This window comes from Pecten maximus, chromosome 6 (assembly GCF_902652985.1).
Source record: "Pecten maximus chromosome 6, xPecMax1.1, whole genome shotgun sequence".
Lineage (NCBI taxonomy): Eukaryota > Metazoa > Mollusca > Bivalvia > Pectinida > Pectinidae > Pecten > Pecten maximus.
The window spans coordinates 17,968,946-17,985,230 of record NC_047020.1 but is presented as its reverse complement, the minus strand read 5'-3'; the positions used below and the strand labels follow the sequence as shown (position 1 = coordinate 17,985,230).

The 16,285-nt window shown below is 35.6% G+C and overlaps 1 protein-coding gene across 3 annotated transcripts in view; it reads right to left on the bottom strand.

The window, feature by feature from the left end:
• Positions 1 to 16,285, bottom strand: part of LOC117329118 (rho GTPase-activating protein 7-like) — a 140,889-nt gene that overhangs the window by 4,481 nt on the left and 120,123 nt on the right. For all 3 annotated transcript variants that reach the window (XM_033886858.1, XM_033886860.1, XM_033886861.1), the window contains 11 exons: positions 13,598 to 13,661; positions 8,010 to 9,165; positions 4,362 to 4,623; positions 3,682 to 4,100; positions 2,751 to 2,876; positions 2,149 to 2,279; positions 1,801 to 1,998; positions 1,321 to 1,467; positions 852 to 1,015; positions 557 to 682; positions 13 to 189 (listed from right to left, as the gene is read on the bottom strand). In XM_033886858.1, the coding sequence (XP_033742749.1) occupies positions 13 to 189; positions 557 to 682; positions 852 to 1,015; positions 1,321 to 1,467; positions 1,801 to 1,998; positions 2,149 to 2,279; positions 2,751 to 2,876; positions 3,682 to 4,100; positions 4,362 to 4,623; positions 8,010 to 9,165; positions 13,598 to 13,661 (2,970 nt within the window). The remainder of the gene's footprint in view (positions 1 to 12; positions 190 to 556; positions 683 to 851; positions 1,016 to 1,320; positions 1,468 to 1,800; positions 1,999 to 2,148; positions 2,280 to 2,750; positions 2,877 to 3,681; positions 4,101 to 4,361; positions 4,624 to 8,009; positions 9,166 to 13,597; positions 13,662 to 16,285) is intronic.

Sequence of the window (16,285 nt, the reverse complement as noted above, 5' to 3'; positions counted from 1 at the left end):
TGCTATACACACCTGAGGTCGACCCTGGTGATGTGGGTTATACGTGATTTGCCGGTGCCGCATGGTTCCATTAGGAAATGTGAAGCCAGCTCCACTGACCGAACACCTCCAAGCAGCTCTGCTTTTGGATGTTCCACAGAAAACGACACCAGACAGCATGCACCCTTGGGAAGATCTGTTCTCCACGACCTTTGTAATCAAAATAATTATTCTGATTAATCATTTTGTTTAGACGTTTTCAAATGAGGTTAATTTGCAATATCAAAGTACTTCCTTGTTTTCATTAATAATAAGAATGAATTTAATACTTGAATACTCAATTATCAGAATTTGATTCATCATAATAAAACATTCAATGAAAATACAAAAGAACACCTCTTTATTCTAAAATCCTATTTACAACTCATCCAAAGAGTATTAGATTAGACTTTATTTTGAAAAAAAAAACCAAAAAAAAACAACTCATTATCAATGAATATCTATAATATCACTAAAGGTATGTTTCATACTATTAGTAACAGTAATTCTATGAGCCATCTAAGGGGAGATAACTAACCTAAGGACAACAATGTCCCGACTGGGATGTGGCGGCATGGAATTACGAGAGCATTGGAACACATCAGTCTGTTGGTCGAGTTTCTCAATACATCGCCACTTCAGTAGATCTTCATCCCATTGTTGTCTGAGGAAATAGAGAGTACAAATGTTAAAGCTACCCTTCAATCATTTTCAAAATTATCTATTTAGAATTACTTTTACTAGGAAAAACTGAAATTTTGTGCCATTGATATTGAAGATTTTCCTTAAATGCAGTGAACAAAACCCTGGAGCACTGTTTAAGTGACCCTTACCTCTCATTCTTGAGCTTGTCCAGAACAACATCTGGGGGAGCTTCCACATCTACTTGGAACTTCCACAGACGTAGTGGATGACCATCCGCTACTTTCTTGTAGGACACGTCAATGCTATGACTACAAGATGTGGAAACCCAGCCACGGAACTTATCATGAGATTCCTGAACAGACAAAATGAAATCCTATTTCAAAATTCAGCACTTAACAGCAGTTGTATGAACTAGTTTGTTTGAGTATAATATAAAGAATAAATTGAATTATACAACACTTTGGATAATCAAATTTGAAACCAATTTAATGTCCTGTTTTAGAAATTGGTGAAAGTGGTATCAGTACCGTAACCATAACATCTCAAAAATATCTATTTAATGTAATCGAAGCGAAATATGAAAAGGCATGAGAGAAGTTTAACTTAGTGGTTTATTCCTAGGTGAATTTTTTTGTCTAATGAATCTGCTGTGATTACCTTCTGTAAGCCCTGTATACAGGTCTCTACGTCAGATTGATACCCGGGGACGTCCTCAGTCGATCTCATTTTGTACTCCTCCATAGTTACAGGGTTGCCCTGTTCTATGTAGGAGAACCGACACTTGCTCAAGGTGCTTGTAGATATCTGTAAAATAAGGACAAATTCTGTTACTGAAATAGATACTATAAATCTCTTCAGCAACTGTCATCAGGCAAATACAGAAATACTTTAACTGAATTTATCATTAGAGTACTTTTTGAATGATGCACTTAATTAGTGTTTACACAATGACTTTTCCACAGTTAACACAATGTTTTTATTCACTTTACATATGTCAAACACAGTAACTTGCAGATATTTTTAACTTTCACTTTACATATGTTTAACACAGTAACCTGTAGACATTTTAAACTTTCACTTTACATATGTTTAACACACACCTGTAGACATTTGTAACTTTCATGTATCTGTACTTACTGTGAAGATCTTTTTACATTCCACAATCATCATGGTGAGACACTCGTGGGCAGCTTTCTGTTCCAACAGTTCACGGGTATCAGGAACACCAAGGTTTTTCCTTGGGCGGCGAGGGCTGGGACTCTGGCTCCCAATCTTATAGCCACCCATCATGAACAGTGAAGGTGCAAGGCATACTGCCAAGTTACTTGCTGTCATCTGTTCCGATCATCAAGATAATAAGTTAGTTGTGACAATAATGAAGATGAAATAAAACAACAAAAAAAACCAAAAAGATTCCCTTGTATAATCATGAATTCTTAAAATTTATCTCATTTCATAAAGTAACTATATAGTCTGGAATCTTACCTGGTGTTCTGATGCATGCTGGGAGATATCAGACAAGAAGAGGAGGAGAGATTCTAGCACCTCACGATTCTCGTCAGGGAGAAGGAGTACAGATGACTGCAGAGCTTCCACCCTCTGCTCAGCTGGTAAGTCTATAGATAGGAGAAAACCGATATCCGATTAAAAAGGAGAAAACCGATATCCCATTAAAAAGGGGAAAACCGATATCCGATTAAAAAGGAGAAAACCGATATCCCATTAAAAAGGAGAAAACTGATATCCCATTAAAAATAATTACAAAGGTTATATTATTTATACCTCATTGACATCAATATTTTTTTTTTCCTTTTTTATTTTTTTTACCTAGAAAGGATTTTTTTTGTTTGTTGGTAAAACTAAGTACAAAGATCATAAATTTATAATTGTCTTACATCAATTCAATAAGCAGAGCAACAAGAATTCACACATTCACAAAGAAAACTAAATTTGTTTTGTTCATGTTTCAATTGCTTCAAGCAGCTTGTGAATGGAGTATTTGTGATATTTTCTAGTATAAATACTATAAATTATTTGACATTTCATAAAACAATAATACTAAAACCAGAAAAGTGATATTGACTTACAGATGAAGATGTTTATGAAGATCTCGGAGAGTTTGTTGGTGAGTAAACACTCAGGGAGGTCTCGGAAATACTGTTTTAGGAGATCAGCAACATCAAAGTCCTGTACATCCTCAAAACACACCATTTCTGTGAGAAAAGAAAGATCATCTATCAATATGGAAGGCAAATCAAATATACATATTAACTTAATCTCCCTAACAAGTCTTTATTTTGACAGGTCCTGTTTTTTATAACACGATATATACATATATATATATATAGCTACTACACTGTACATCTATCATCCTTCTCTTTGTGTTAAATAGATAAATGGGAGTTGCTTCCCCTTGATTGGTTTTCAAACACTACAATTCGTCACACCTAGTCTCTATAAATCAGACTGACCCTCCAGTAAAGTTTGAAAAAAAATATTTCAAAAGAGGAACAATAATTTTATGTCTAGGATTGGTTGACAAGCTGACTTTGTATACTGGCTGTGAGGCAATCACAGTTATTCTAAAGTACTGGTCACAGATGTGTATAACAGCTTGTTGGAAGGAAGTCCACACCCATTGTATATGTAGAATCACACATTTACCTACAACTTATCCTTATTGATCAGTGTGGTTATGTGGGGGAAATCAATATCTTCCTGAACCAAAGAGAACATATTGAGGTTGTTCACACTGGATTATTGTTAAACAGAAACAAAAACAGATTTAAAATAGATTTCTGTAAAACAACTGTACCACCACTTTAAACACTAGCAGTTACTGCCAAATTGAGTACAGAGACATTTCCCTTGCCAACAAGAAATGACGACCACATTTAACAAAATATATATATCTTAAGCCCTACTGCTATACAATGCATGTTTCATGTAGAGGAGAATTAATGTTGGTTTCTTTCTTTGAATTTGACTCAGATACCTTTTTAACTTTTTCAAACATACCTGGATTTGCCTCAAGTTCATTCTTCAGCTTCTGTATACGGGACCTGACACCAGGTTTACGGAAGATACCAATAGCTTCCGGAGATGTTTTGCGGAGGTAGCGCATTGCATGGAGTATACATTGGGGAAGGGGCTGCCCTGTTCTCTGTAGAGTCACTAACAGGGGCACGCCGAAAACCACCTTGTCCTTGTAGTCGGGCACTTTGTGCCTCTTCATGAAGCGAGGGACCGTCCAGTTCCAGCCGGGCCGGTTGGGAGAGTATTTTTCTATGAGTGCTGTGAGCTTGATGAGTGAAAGTTTCTGTAGGACCATCAGTTGACAGATTGACAGACACGTTAGCTGAATGTTTTCATTTCCATAGCTCGGTCGATGTGACTTTTGGAAACTATGCCAGCGTATCCGATATCGTCTTCTGTCACTGTGATGAAAATAAAGAAAGGATTCAATCAGAAGTGAATTTTACATTCAGGCACATTGTCTGATATGAAAATTTAACATTATTATAAAACTTGTCAAAGAGGATCCTAAATAATGATAGCAGGTCTTAGATCAGTTGAAAACTGCAAGAAGAGACCTCTTAACAAACCAATGTGATTCAATATTTTTTTTTTACATTCCTGCCAAAGAAGATAGGATTATAATTAGTCACATGAACTAATAGTATAGCAATATATCTTACCTGGGGGTTCGGGTGAGGGAAGATCCAACCCCAGAGTCCCGCCTCTCTCGGTAGATGACCTGTTCTGTGGAATCGTCGTGGGACATATCTTCACCTGGAATGTCATGGTCGCTGCTCTCGGGGGAGGACACTGTTCCACCAGTGACATCATTATCGGGATCAAAGTCACTGGAATTGATGCCACTAATCACCTGGCCATCCTCAATGTCAAGGCTATTCAGATTTAAACTATTTTGGAGTGAAGGAGGGAGTTCTACATCAGCTGCAATTCAAAGGTCAAAAGGTTACAATTGGAAGTTTTTTTAGGTCAGGGGTCAGGAGGTCATCAAGAATAAATATTTGTCTTGTTATCACACCTACAATATGGAAATAGATGATTTTGCCAAAATGTAGCATAGATATACTGAATTCAGTATTAATAATGAAAACTTTTACCTCGATACCTACAATTGTTTAAATTTACCAATCACATGAGAAAGAACATTAAGAACAATATCTGACAATACAACTATTTTATACGGAGGTCATATGGGTGCAAACAGATTGCATGATAATAAAACATGACATTCATACATTTTTTCCACACCAAGGAAATTTTCAACACTCTCTTGAACTGTGACCTCTGTGAACCGATTAAAGAACAGGTTAACTTGGTGCTTAAACTAGTTGTTTGAAATTTAACCTATAAACAGCATCTTAACACCCGACAGGGTTACATGTAACTCCCTAAAATAGTGCCAAGGGGACCTTTGTGAGCAGATGTTTTATCGAATATAACTTGATGGTCATAGACGACTGGATTTATGGACAACGCCCAGTAACATAGGCATGTATTGGATGACAAGGGTCCAGGACATGCAGGAAGGAGGGGTCACATATCCTGTACATAGAACATTACAGCTATTAGGGCCATTACCGTGTCCACTTGGTGATTTTAATGATGTCTCTCTTTGATATAATGTTTTCTCTAACATGTACCATTAGGTAAACAAATATATATATCACTGTAGATATTTTTTATATAATTTCTGGCATTTTCCCCGTAGTATTCTGACTATCTATCTCACTGAAAAACTCTTTTTATCTTGAAATATCATTTATTCCTAAATATGAAAAAAAATGTCTAACAGTTAAAATGAAAGTACATGTATCCACAAACCGTCACTGAGAGACAAAATTAAGAGAGTGTATCAGTTTCAGGACAAAACAACTATTACCCGATACAAATACTTTCTGAAGATATGTTTGTCATGGCTAAGAATTTTATACCCAGTTTGTTATAAACAGCTATCAACTTATCTGATCATTTCCGATAATACTAGAACAAGTGGCCACTCTCCCCTTCAGACGTCTGACAAAAATGTTTTGTATGTCTTCTTGGAGAAGCCAGCTAACATTACGAGGAACTGGAGACATTTCGAGTGGGTTTCGAGTGCCCCTCTATACATATATGTGACTAAACAGTTTGTGATACATCACGACATATTTACTTGTATTTCATTCCTCACTATCTATTTTTGTCTGCTATAAAAAAAATGTCGTTAACATTTTAATTAGGATATAGTATTCTGAACATGACCGTAATCTCTTCCAAAGAATTTAATCAAATATTGAGTTTGTGATGTCAAAAAAGATTTCCTAAGGACAGTGTATAAGGTGCCTCTACCATTTTGAAAGGCCGTTGGGGTCAACCTGATGATGATTTACACCTGGTTTTATTGCAGTTCTTATCTACATAAGAAGTAGGTCCCTTTCATGTGTGTCTTATCTAGCAAAACAATATGTGATCAAAGATATGTTGAAGGATTCAAGATAAATTCCATCAACATAACTTAGAAACAGGTCAACTTGAAATCTGCCAAATACACAAGTAAAAAACTCGAAACAATTTTAATTGATAAATTCTACAAGAAATTATGGGGTAAAAAGGGTCAAGAAAAAGTCGTGACAAAAATTGTAAATCAACTGGAAAACACATGTTGTTAAAATGTGTGTATACCATAGAGTAAGTATAGTACGACACTGAAGTATGTCTAACGTGACATAATACAATACACTAAATCCAACAAGTCCACATACTACAAGGGCTCTATAGTTATCAACCACCATATTTACTTAAACAGCTAAACACCTCAGCTCATGCAAAATACAGATTAAAATTTCCGGTGAATGGTTCACACCAGGACTATATCCTGACTTTTCTACCTAGTTTTTAAAAGAGGCTAGCCTGTGAATGGCTGATAAATCACATTAGCTTTCACACATATAATTTGTCAGGATTTTCTAAACACTTTCCATTCTATAATATGGTTAAAAAAAATTGACGACCTAACTAAAATTGACAACCTGTCTGCCATATTTCTTTCAATTCAGGATTTTTTTTTACATTGCTAACCTATAATATGGTTAACGTTATGGTATATCAATAGAGAAATTTGAGTTATAAATGCCATCACTGATATTTATCATATTTACAGATCATTTTTGATGTATTTACATTTATGAGGTTACAACAATGGATAATCTCTAACATTTCATTTTAATAATTTATGAAAATAGCTTATAATGGTCACCAAAAGTAGGTTGCAGATTAAGAAAAAGAAATAAAGCAGATACCATTTGTAACTTTGAATATTAGAAGGCGACCCACACAACTATTTTACATTATAACATATCAATGCAGCAAAAAAACAACATCAACTTTTAATTGGGGTGTAATGTCAATCCATATATCAGACCTACAGAAATGGAGTAAGTTGGCATGCCCTTCAAACTGGGATTCATTTTTGTTTGTTTGTATCAACAACAATTTTTTTGAAAATATAAACAAAGTGAATGTAGGCTGATACAGATAGTATGATCTTGACTGGTGACAAATAAAATGTATGATACCAAACAATAGTATCAATATAAATAATCTGTTGTATTATAACCAATATTGACAGGTACTACATATATACTACCATCTACAGGTGATGGTGAGGGAACATGGGAGTTGGAGGAAGTTTTGATTTTGGTCTGAACTCTCCTAATCCTATTAAAACTTTAACGATGATGATATTTAGATACTTTAAGATTATAAAACAGTTTGAACAGAATTGGCTGCTTGATCTAAAAGAAACTTAAATGATGTATATTGAGAATAAAATTCTTTTCAAGGGACTTGCATACATTTCAAACAAGGGGGTTATAAATCATAAACAGCTACAAAAATGATAAAAACAACCAAAAAAGCCAGCCATGCGACTGTTGAGCTTACAAAAATGTCACATTTGTCTCATATTAATTGCCTAGAAAACGAAAAAAGAAAAAAACTAAAACAAAAGTGTAGTCTACACATAAAATAGTGATCTTATAAATCAATTAAAAATAAATCAATCCACATCAACTGAAGTAAACTTGAACTGATATTCCAAAGAAATGAAAATACATTGTAGTTAGAGATATGATATATGCATATAATTGTGAGAAACAAAATACAAAATAAATTCTGTCTAAAATTTGAATTTTTGAATTATTGGTTGTAAATTATCTTAAGAATTATTTCATTCATATGTAGTCAACAAACATAATATCGATAATAATCATAAATGATAATGAAAGAATGTAAATTGAGTTTATTCAGAAAATATTTTTTGAAATACATACCAGCATCTTCTCCATAGATGGCTTTGTTCAAGCCATTAATATCTTGAAACAGACGATGGAGAATCAAATCAAGCTCCTTTTGTGTTGATTGCAGATCCTCCTCCTCCTTCACGTTGTCATAGTAACTGGTCCGGTGTCCGGCCAGTCTCGGATCAGCTGACCCCCGTCGACGTCTGACCATTGGAGTACAAGAGTCTGAGTTACTTAACTTATCACTACCCAAATTACAACTACCTGTCCGGTGCTTTACACCATGTCCACTATAACTAGAGCTCAACTCTTTAGGAAATCGTCCAGGTCGACTTGGCGGTAAATCATAATTATTACCCTCCGTTAAATTATTTTCACTGTGATTTCTCCGTACTGAGAAATGTTTCCTGGGCGAACTCCCAAGCAAAGGTTCATCACTGTCTGTACTAGATGTTGAAAATGTTGATGTTGTCTGTAAGACACTTTCAATGTCTGAGAGTTCCTGCAGTGACAAGGACCCAGAGGGAGATTTAGTATTTACATTTGGCACCTTGTAGTTTGTCGTTTCATCTGACCATGGTTCTGGTGATGTTGGAGTTACATCACCTGAATTTAGTATTGCCGTTTCCCGGTCTAACCCACTTTCTGGGGAACTTGGTCCATTTTCTGAAGAAGGACTCAAGTCCTTACAATTCAAATGCCTTATTTTTTCCTTCATATTAGCACTGTCCATGATAACAGGTTCACTAATTTCTACAGCGGTTCCATTCTTGTTTCCGATCCGTTTTGTTTTCCGGTTATTTTTCAAGCTCTCAACTCGCTTGAGGAAGTTTTTAGCACCTTTAATTCTTTCACTGGCTGCTCGTCTCAAACTTGGACTCGTCACTGACGATGACATATTGTCCCTGTTGTTTACCGGGGTTGACGTCTTTACACCAAAATAGTCGTCATTGGTCTGACCTTTGGTGTGGTAGACTTTGGTGTCCAGAACTGGACTGTTGTCTGTTTCACTATTACTATTTTGATCAGTCAGTAGACTGTCATTACTAGAACTAGACTTTACCAGTGTGTTCTGGTCTTCTGAGGTCGGGCTGTTAAAGTCCTTCCTTGACCATCGTCGAATATTGTATTGGTACTTCCATTTATCACTCAAGGCACATTGGTCCTCGTCGTCAGAATCTTCACCCTGAAATCAACAAACAAAAGTTGTATGTTCCTGAATTAAATATTAATTAAAACATTTCTTTCCACCTAATGTTCTTAAGAATACAATCCCATTGGAATAAACCTGCCAAGAAAAAAAAAGAAGATTTTTCAGGTACATACACAGAACCTGTTACTTCTACTGACAAAATTTGCTGAACTTATTGTACAAATTATTTTTTCATGATCAGACAACTTGATGATTCAGACTTGCACAAAAAAGGCCTTAAATCCCTCAAATTAAATTTGCAAGCCATTCACTCAGTTAGTTAAGACCCTTCGTAAACTCTGCACGCTTCCGAGGATTTTGGCAGAAGTCTTGTAACGGAAGGTCAGATTTATTTCCCAACAGGGGTGCCCCATGAACAAATATGATAGTCTTCACATTTCCTGTGGTATAAACTGGTATCTTGTTCGAGGATACCTGAAGGCTATACATCTAATGTGTAAACAATAACATTAATTAACTTGACCTGGAGATCGGATGATACCAGAGGAAGGAGGCAATATCCAATGGAAATAGACTAATATAGTTTTTACAGGTGTCACTACACATCAAGATACACTAAACAGAGGTCAAGAGGATTTTTTTATTTTGTAAATGATTTTATCTGTCTCCGCATGGTCTAGCATCCCACGAAGCTCTAGAAGGGGAGATAAATAGTAGGTGTTGATCAAGGTTTAAAAAACTGATAAAAACTGCTGTAATAGGTGGATGTTTCCGCTGCTGAGTGGCAGATAAGGTACCTCCCACATCTATACCCTCACAACCACTGTAAGTCATGTGGAAGAAAATCGTAACTGTTTCCGCTGTTTGTGGTTCTCAGTTGTGGTCCTCCTACCCCTCAAATATCAGCTCATACTTGTGGTTGACCTGGGTATATAACTAGGGTTTACCGCTATATTTCACCGATATTATAATCTCGTTTGCCAAACCTTCATCCATCACACAGTTAGTATCCTACTCCGACAGGTTGTGTCTGTGATTACAGACAGAAATCCATCATAAAGCTTAGTACATCCACATCCATAACCGTAATATAAATATCATCAATATCACCATTGCTGACCTTTACAATTTGTATATATATTTGATAAACCACATTGCTCCTGTTTTGGAAAGTGTCACAATCCGTTTTATAATAACAATGGATAATTTATGTATAAAATATCATTCATACTCTTCATGTATACATGTTGAGCCGTTCATGATGAAACCATGGTAAAATATTCAAACAATTTTGTTTGAATCCCAATACCTTCAAATTACACATATCTGTATATTCAATCCACAATGATTGAGAGAGAAATCCATATAAAATAAAGTCCAGATTGCCATGGAAACTGGTGCAGAATACGGAGGACATATCTCACCTTGACATGACGACATTGCAGATAAATTACGACATCTGCTGGTCCTGAGGGAAACTGAATCCTTCAGTCATGTATCTTACACATAATATCTATTACTGATGTTTTGGTCAGAATCTGTTAATATTTTTCAAAAGGTGTGATCACACACAGGAATACTGTGCCACGATTCATCACAATATTATTGATCCTCCCTTACATCTGGGTGCGCTAATCCCTCAAAGTGATTCAGCCAGATTAGATCCCGAAGAATAAGCCAGTCGTTCACCTTAACGCAACATGTATATCACACTAACAGATACTCTAGTCATCTTTTGTAGATATTGCTTCAAACCATGAACAGTAACACCCGCAATAATTTTGCGGATTTTTTTCCTTCTGTTTGAAAGGTAATGGGGTTGACTGGAGACCTGAAGACCTACAATGTAGGAAGGTCATAGCCCCTGGAAAATATGTTATTTATGTCTATACTGTCGAGGTAAACAGAAAATTCAATAATGTGACAGAGCAGGCCTAACAACATTCATATAAAATGTAAATGTAATTCTGCGACAATTATTGACTGTAGTGAAAATGACTAGCTGCTTGCAGGTTACGTGGTCGGAGTATGTTTTCCAGTTCAGTCAGGGCGCTGCATTGTTACACACCACCTTACTTTGTACACAGTGACAAATAAAACCTGTCGGGGACGGTTTTTTTCCTCGGGAAATTGTAAGATAGAGATAGCCTAAAGTAAACATGTGTGTCACTTCAGAAAGCATTTAACAGTTAAATATCCTTAAAAATATATAAAGAGTCACCTTCACTGTAACATTCTCCAGCTTACCAAGGCCATACAATTATGTACATAATAATTTCTGTATGACAGGCTTTGACTAAAGTTCTCATCAAAAGTTAATTTAAATAAGTAGAAAAAAGTAATACTGTCTTGCTCCAACAACTTAGAATTGTTATATACAATCCTATTTTAAGGCTCTTTGCATATACAATAGCAATAAATATGTTTACATATAGAAACTTTAGATTAAAATAACTTCAAACTTTTAAACATAAAACCTACGGTATTTAACCTCCCAAGGACCCCAATATCGTACCCATATATTATGTTATTCTATTCAAATTTCAAGATAACAAATCAGAGTAAATTAATCCAATGAATTGTGAAGTTGTGAACTTGTTCTCCACAGTATGTCTGGTCAAGCAAGATACAAACTTTCTTTTTAAACCCCAATAAAGGTACTTTTACAAGTACAGAGATCTTCAAATTGGTAGGTCCCTATATTTTACCTGTATAACAAGCCTGAAGAGCTAAGTCCATAGAACCAAGGACTAATTGCTTGTAATTCAGCCAAGACACAGAAATGTCTTTTTCCAGTAATTTTGTCTTTTTGTCCAATTTCTACAGCATTGGCTTATTACAGGGCATACTGTGTTTACAGAACTCCATGTTGTGTTCTATAGAAACCACTGTCATATTGACACGAGTCCAACCACAACCACCATCACAGGTCAAAACATAGAGAATTAATTATTGTCACATTTATAGTGAATCTTTCCAGGTTTCACACCTGACATCCTCTCACTGGGCCTCCTTGACAAATTTGGAAGAGATTCAGAGCCACCTGACATTTTACTTCCAATACTAATGAGGTCCTTCACCTTTTGTAGCACACAGCCTCAACAATGGTTAGAAACCTGTCAAAGTGAACCTGTTGACAAAATTCATATCGAAAACATCCATGTCAAAGATTCTCTGGAATGACACGACAAACCACATATAATGAATTTCAAATCCTATCATGATCAAAAACCAGGTGTATGGTCAGTGTATACCTGTTGACTATAACGACCTGGGAACTTTCTTACCTGTAGACACAGATACAGAACGAGGTGTACCATCACTCCAACTTCAGAAACAACTTTCAAAGTATTTCCTTTTAAAACATGTATACACAAAAGTCTTCTGAGAAAATTCTTTATAAATCCACTGTGGTATCAAAAGGGAAGTCAAAAGTCGTGGACATCCATTAGCATGGTGTTATCACTGGACATGTTCTGATCAGTAATTTATACAGAGGCAAGGTGAGTGACTTCTGCTTCACAGCAGTAGTTCTGTCCGTCTCCACCCACACGTCAGATAACTATTATTTTCACATAAAGTTCACTGCCCGAAATTACAAGACACTATAACTGTCCTTATACATCTAATCAACAATTAGTTTGATATGGAGACCCCATGTTTTCAATGAATCAAACAAAAAGTTCAAATATTGTCCTATCTATCTCTGTGTACAGTGAACGAGAGGTGATGTCTTTGTGGTCTGACAGGTCTGTACCATCGAACAATCGGGGTTCATCAGAGACATGAACATTAGGTCAGAACCTCCTCTCTTGAGTTTTTCTAACTTTTCTAACATTTCAACCGTGACTTAATTTGTTGAAGTCACACTCATATTAACGACAACTGCCTTCTTGCACGCGTGTCAAATCAGCCAATAGAATGACTCCTATTCACAGTCGGTGATTTCCGCAGTAAACAAATAACTTGAATGGTTGAAAATTGAAATAGACATGTCCATTTTTTTTTGGTGTATACGTATAGGGCTGACAAGGTCATACAATACGGGGTAAAAATGGAAAAAAGTTTTATTTTTTCAACACCACTGACCCATGACTCTAAATTGTAAACCTCATTCATTCATAACTATCTTTGTATTTTGTGAATGAAAGCATTTCATCAATGGATTTCGGGACGTAAACATTAAAAGAAAGTTTCCAATTGGGCCTACCATTATTATGGCTATCTCTCTTACCCATTAGACAGATACTGCCATAATTAAGCTATCTGTTACAGGGTCCCAAACCAATTTACAACAGTTCTACAAAGTTCAATTGGTGTGGTCATGCAAAGCACCGATTTTGTGAAACATAAGTTGAGTACATTGGCTGGTCATATAAATACCTACCACTGGGTATATCACCAATGATAATGTATACCTACCGCTGGGTACATGAAATTATAATGTATACTTTTAGTAACTTACCCCTTTTTTAGTAGTTGGGGTGCTCACTCGCATTATTGCACACTTGTTCAAGGTATTCAGCCTCCTGCAAAGACATACAAAATTTCAAGCATTATTAAAAAAATATAAGGAACTTAATATGCTTTGACCTTATTTGGTCGTTAAACTGATACCAATAGTGATCTTTGATTCACTATACCTAGTTACAAATATCATATACTTTGTATGAAAAGTTTTCCTGTGGCCAAATGTTTAAATACAGAACCTATTGGAAAGGAATGTTTTTGATTTGGCCCTGATTTGAACCTGGGACCTCCAAGCACTAGACTAATTATATAACCAAACTACCCACACCATCGGTAGTCATCCTTCTCTCCTGCAGCTCCTTCATTTCCATCAATGTTTGAAAATTAAACTGTCACAATATCCTTTAGATTATTCTCACAAACAAGTGATAATCCTACTGTCCCATTCAACCACTGTCATACATATGGTTAATTAATTTCCTCTAGAATGACAGAGTGACCTCTAACAACACTCATAAGGTCTTCATCAATGTCACACCTCATGTCACTGGTATGTATCTTAAATAAAAATATTAACAAAAAATTAATGCAATTTACATGCAATGTGCACTGAATTACCATACATATTGGCATGTTAACGTAAGTGTACTGTGACATACCCACAAGCGCTTCTACCTAGGTGTTACCTTTTCACAAAACATCAACATGAGATTAAAAGGTCTGGGACATACACTTAGAATTGTACAGTACACCAGACATCAGTTCTATTTTAAATCTGGTTCTTTACCATGAGGTCGTAATTATATATCTGTACATTGTCAAAAGTTAATTGTCACAAGATTAAGGAGAATGCATCTTGATATCAGTGTGTTGAATCAGACCTTGATATCAGTGTGTTGAATCAGACCTTGATATCAGTGTGTTGAATCAGACCTTGATATCAGTGTGTTGAATCAGATCTTGATATCAGTGTGTTGAATCAGATCTTGATATCAGTGTGTTGAATCAGACCTTGATATCAGTGTGTTGAATCATATCTTGATATATAAGTGTGTTGAATCAGAAAGTCATAAATACCACGAATCTGTAAAATTAGTCATTTCTTAAGTGTCGACCATGACATAATTGACCAATGAAAACAGAAATGTAAGTCCCAAGCATGAATTTCCTGATCAATAACACCAAGTCACAGCTAGAGCCTGATATGTGCCACTTCTTCAATGCATTCCTTACATTTCTTATGCTTTTATTGAACTTTTGGTTAACCTTTGAACTTAAGATATTTTTTTACATCTCAGATGAAATCCAGGATAATCTAACAAGCAATTACTCAAAATGCCAAGGCTGTTCTGCTTTTAAAAGGCAGATAAATGTTCTAAATCATTTTCTAATGGATTTTAAATGTTATCAAAACAGTTCTGCAAGTATCCATTACACGCTAGTTAAAATCACATTAGCATAAGGTAAAATACTCGGTATGATATAATTACGTCTTTATTTAACATTTGTGACCCGTTAAGTCATTATAAGTGAAAACTTTAGGGTGATAAATTATAGGGATAGATGCTATTGGCTTCAACAAATGAAACTTATCTGAATCTTGTAATGTAAAAAAAAAAGAACAATGCTAAAAACACTTTCCCAAAATACTTTAAACTGCATCATTGGTTTGATTGTAAAATGAAATCAATAATCATCTATTATCAATTATAACATGTAATTAAGTTGTACTATGAAGCTACCTGTATTGAAGATTTAAGAGGGTAATTAAGTCAATAATTATTTGAAATGATATATATATGTCAAACATATACATTATACTGGGTGAAAATAATCAAACCTTGGAATGATACCTTGGTAAAGTAATTCGAAAAATTAAATTATCTGAATCATGCAACACAAATTAAGAAAACATACAAAACCTGCTTCATTATCAACTTACAGCTTGTTAACACAAGAAAACAGAATGTCCAGCATGCTGACGTGCCTTTTCTCCATCAGTGTTCACAGTCTCTTCTAAATTACTTATATACAAGTCTAGATCGAGAATACCATCTGTCCAGCTTATAACCCAAGCTGATAGATGTTCTCTAACATGTCACAAATATGATGATTTCTCAGGACTTAAATCTCCAAACCACTCCATCTGCCAGTGTTTTTATAAATCCAGGTATATAAGCTTGTGATGACAGTCTTGGTATGGGATATCACTGCTATCCCTGATACACTCTGGTCACTCTAATTGACCATATAGATGGACACCAGGTATCAATTTTTTACCTGAGCAAGGTGAAAACAAAACCTGTCTATCATACCACAATAGAGTGTGGGGATGCATCATTAGACCTATTGTTGAGGGTGTGATAAGGCTTTGTTGTGGCCCAGGGGGACTGGCCTAATCCTTACTGCCAGCTTTAGAGATTAATGGATCCCTTTGACCTCTTAACAAAGGCAGCTGAAACTGTACAGTTTTACAGGTAAACTATGTAGTTTCACACCTGGGAATGGACAGTGGTCAAACAGGTAGGGCCTACTAAATCTTTCATCCATTGGACAGGGGGTTAAAATTCACAGGACATCAAAAGACATGGATATGATGATGGTCATGAGATCCAATATGTTTGTATACACTTACCTGATGGGAAGGTCTAACTGACCTCACACCTGTCAGACCACACTCGTC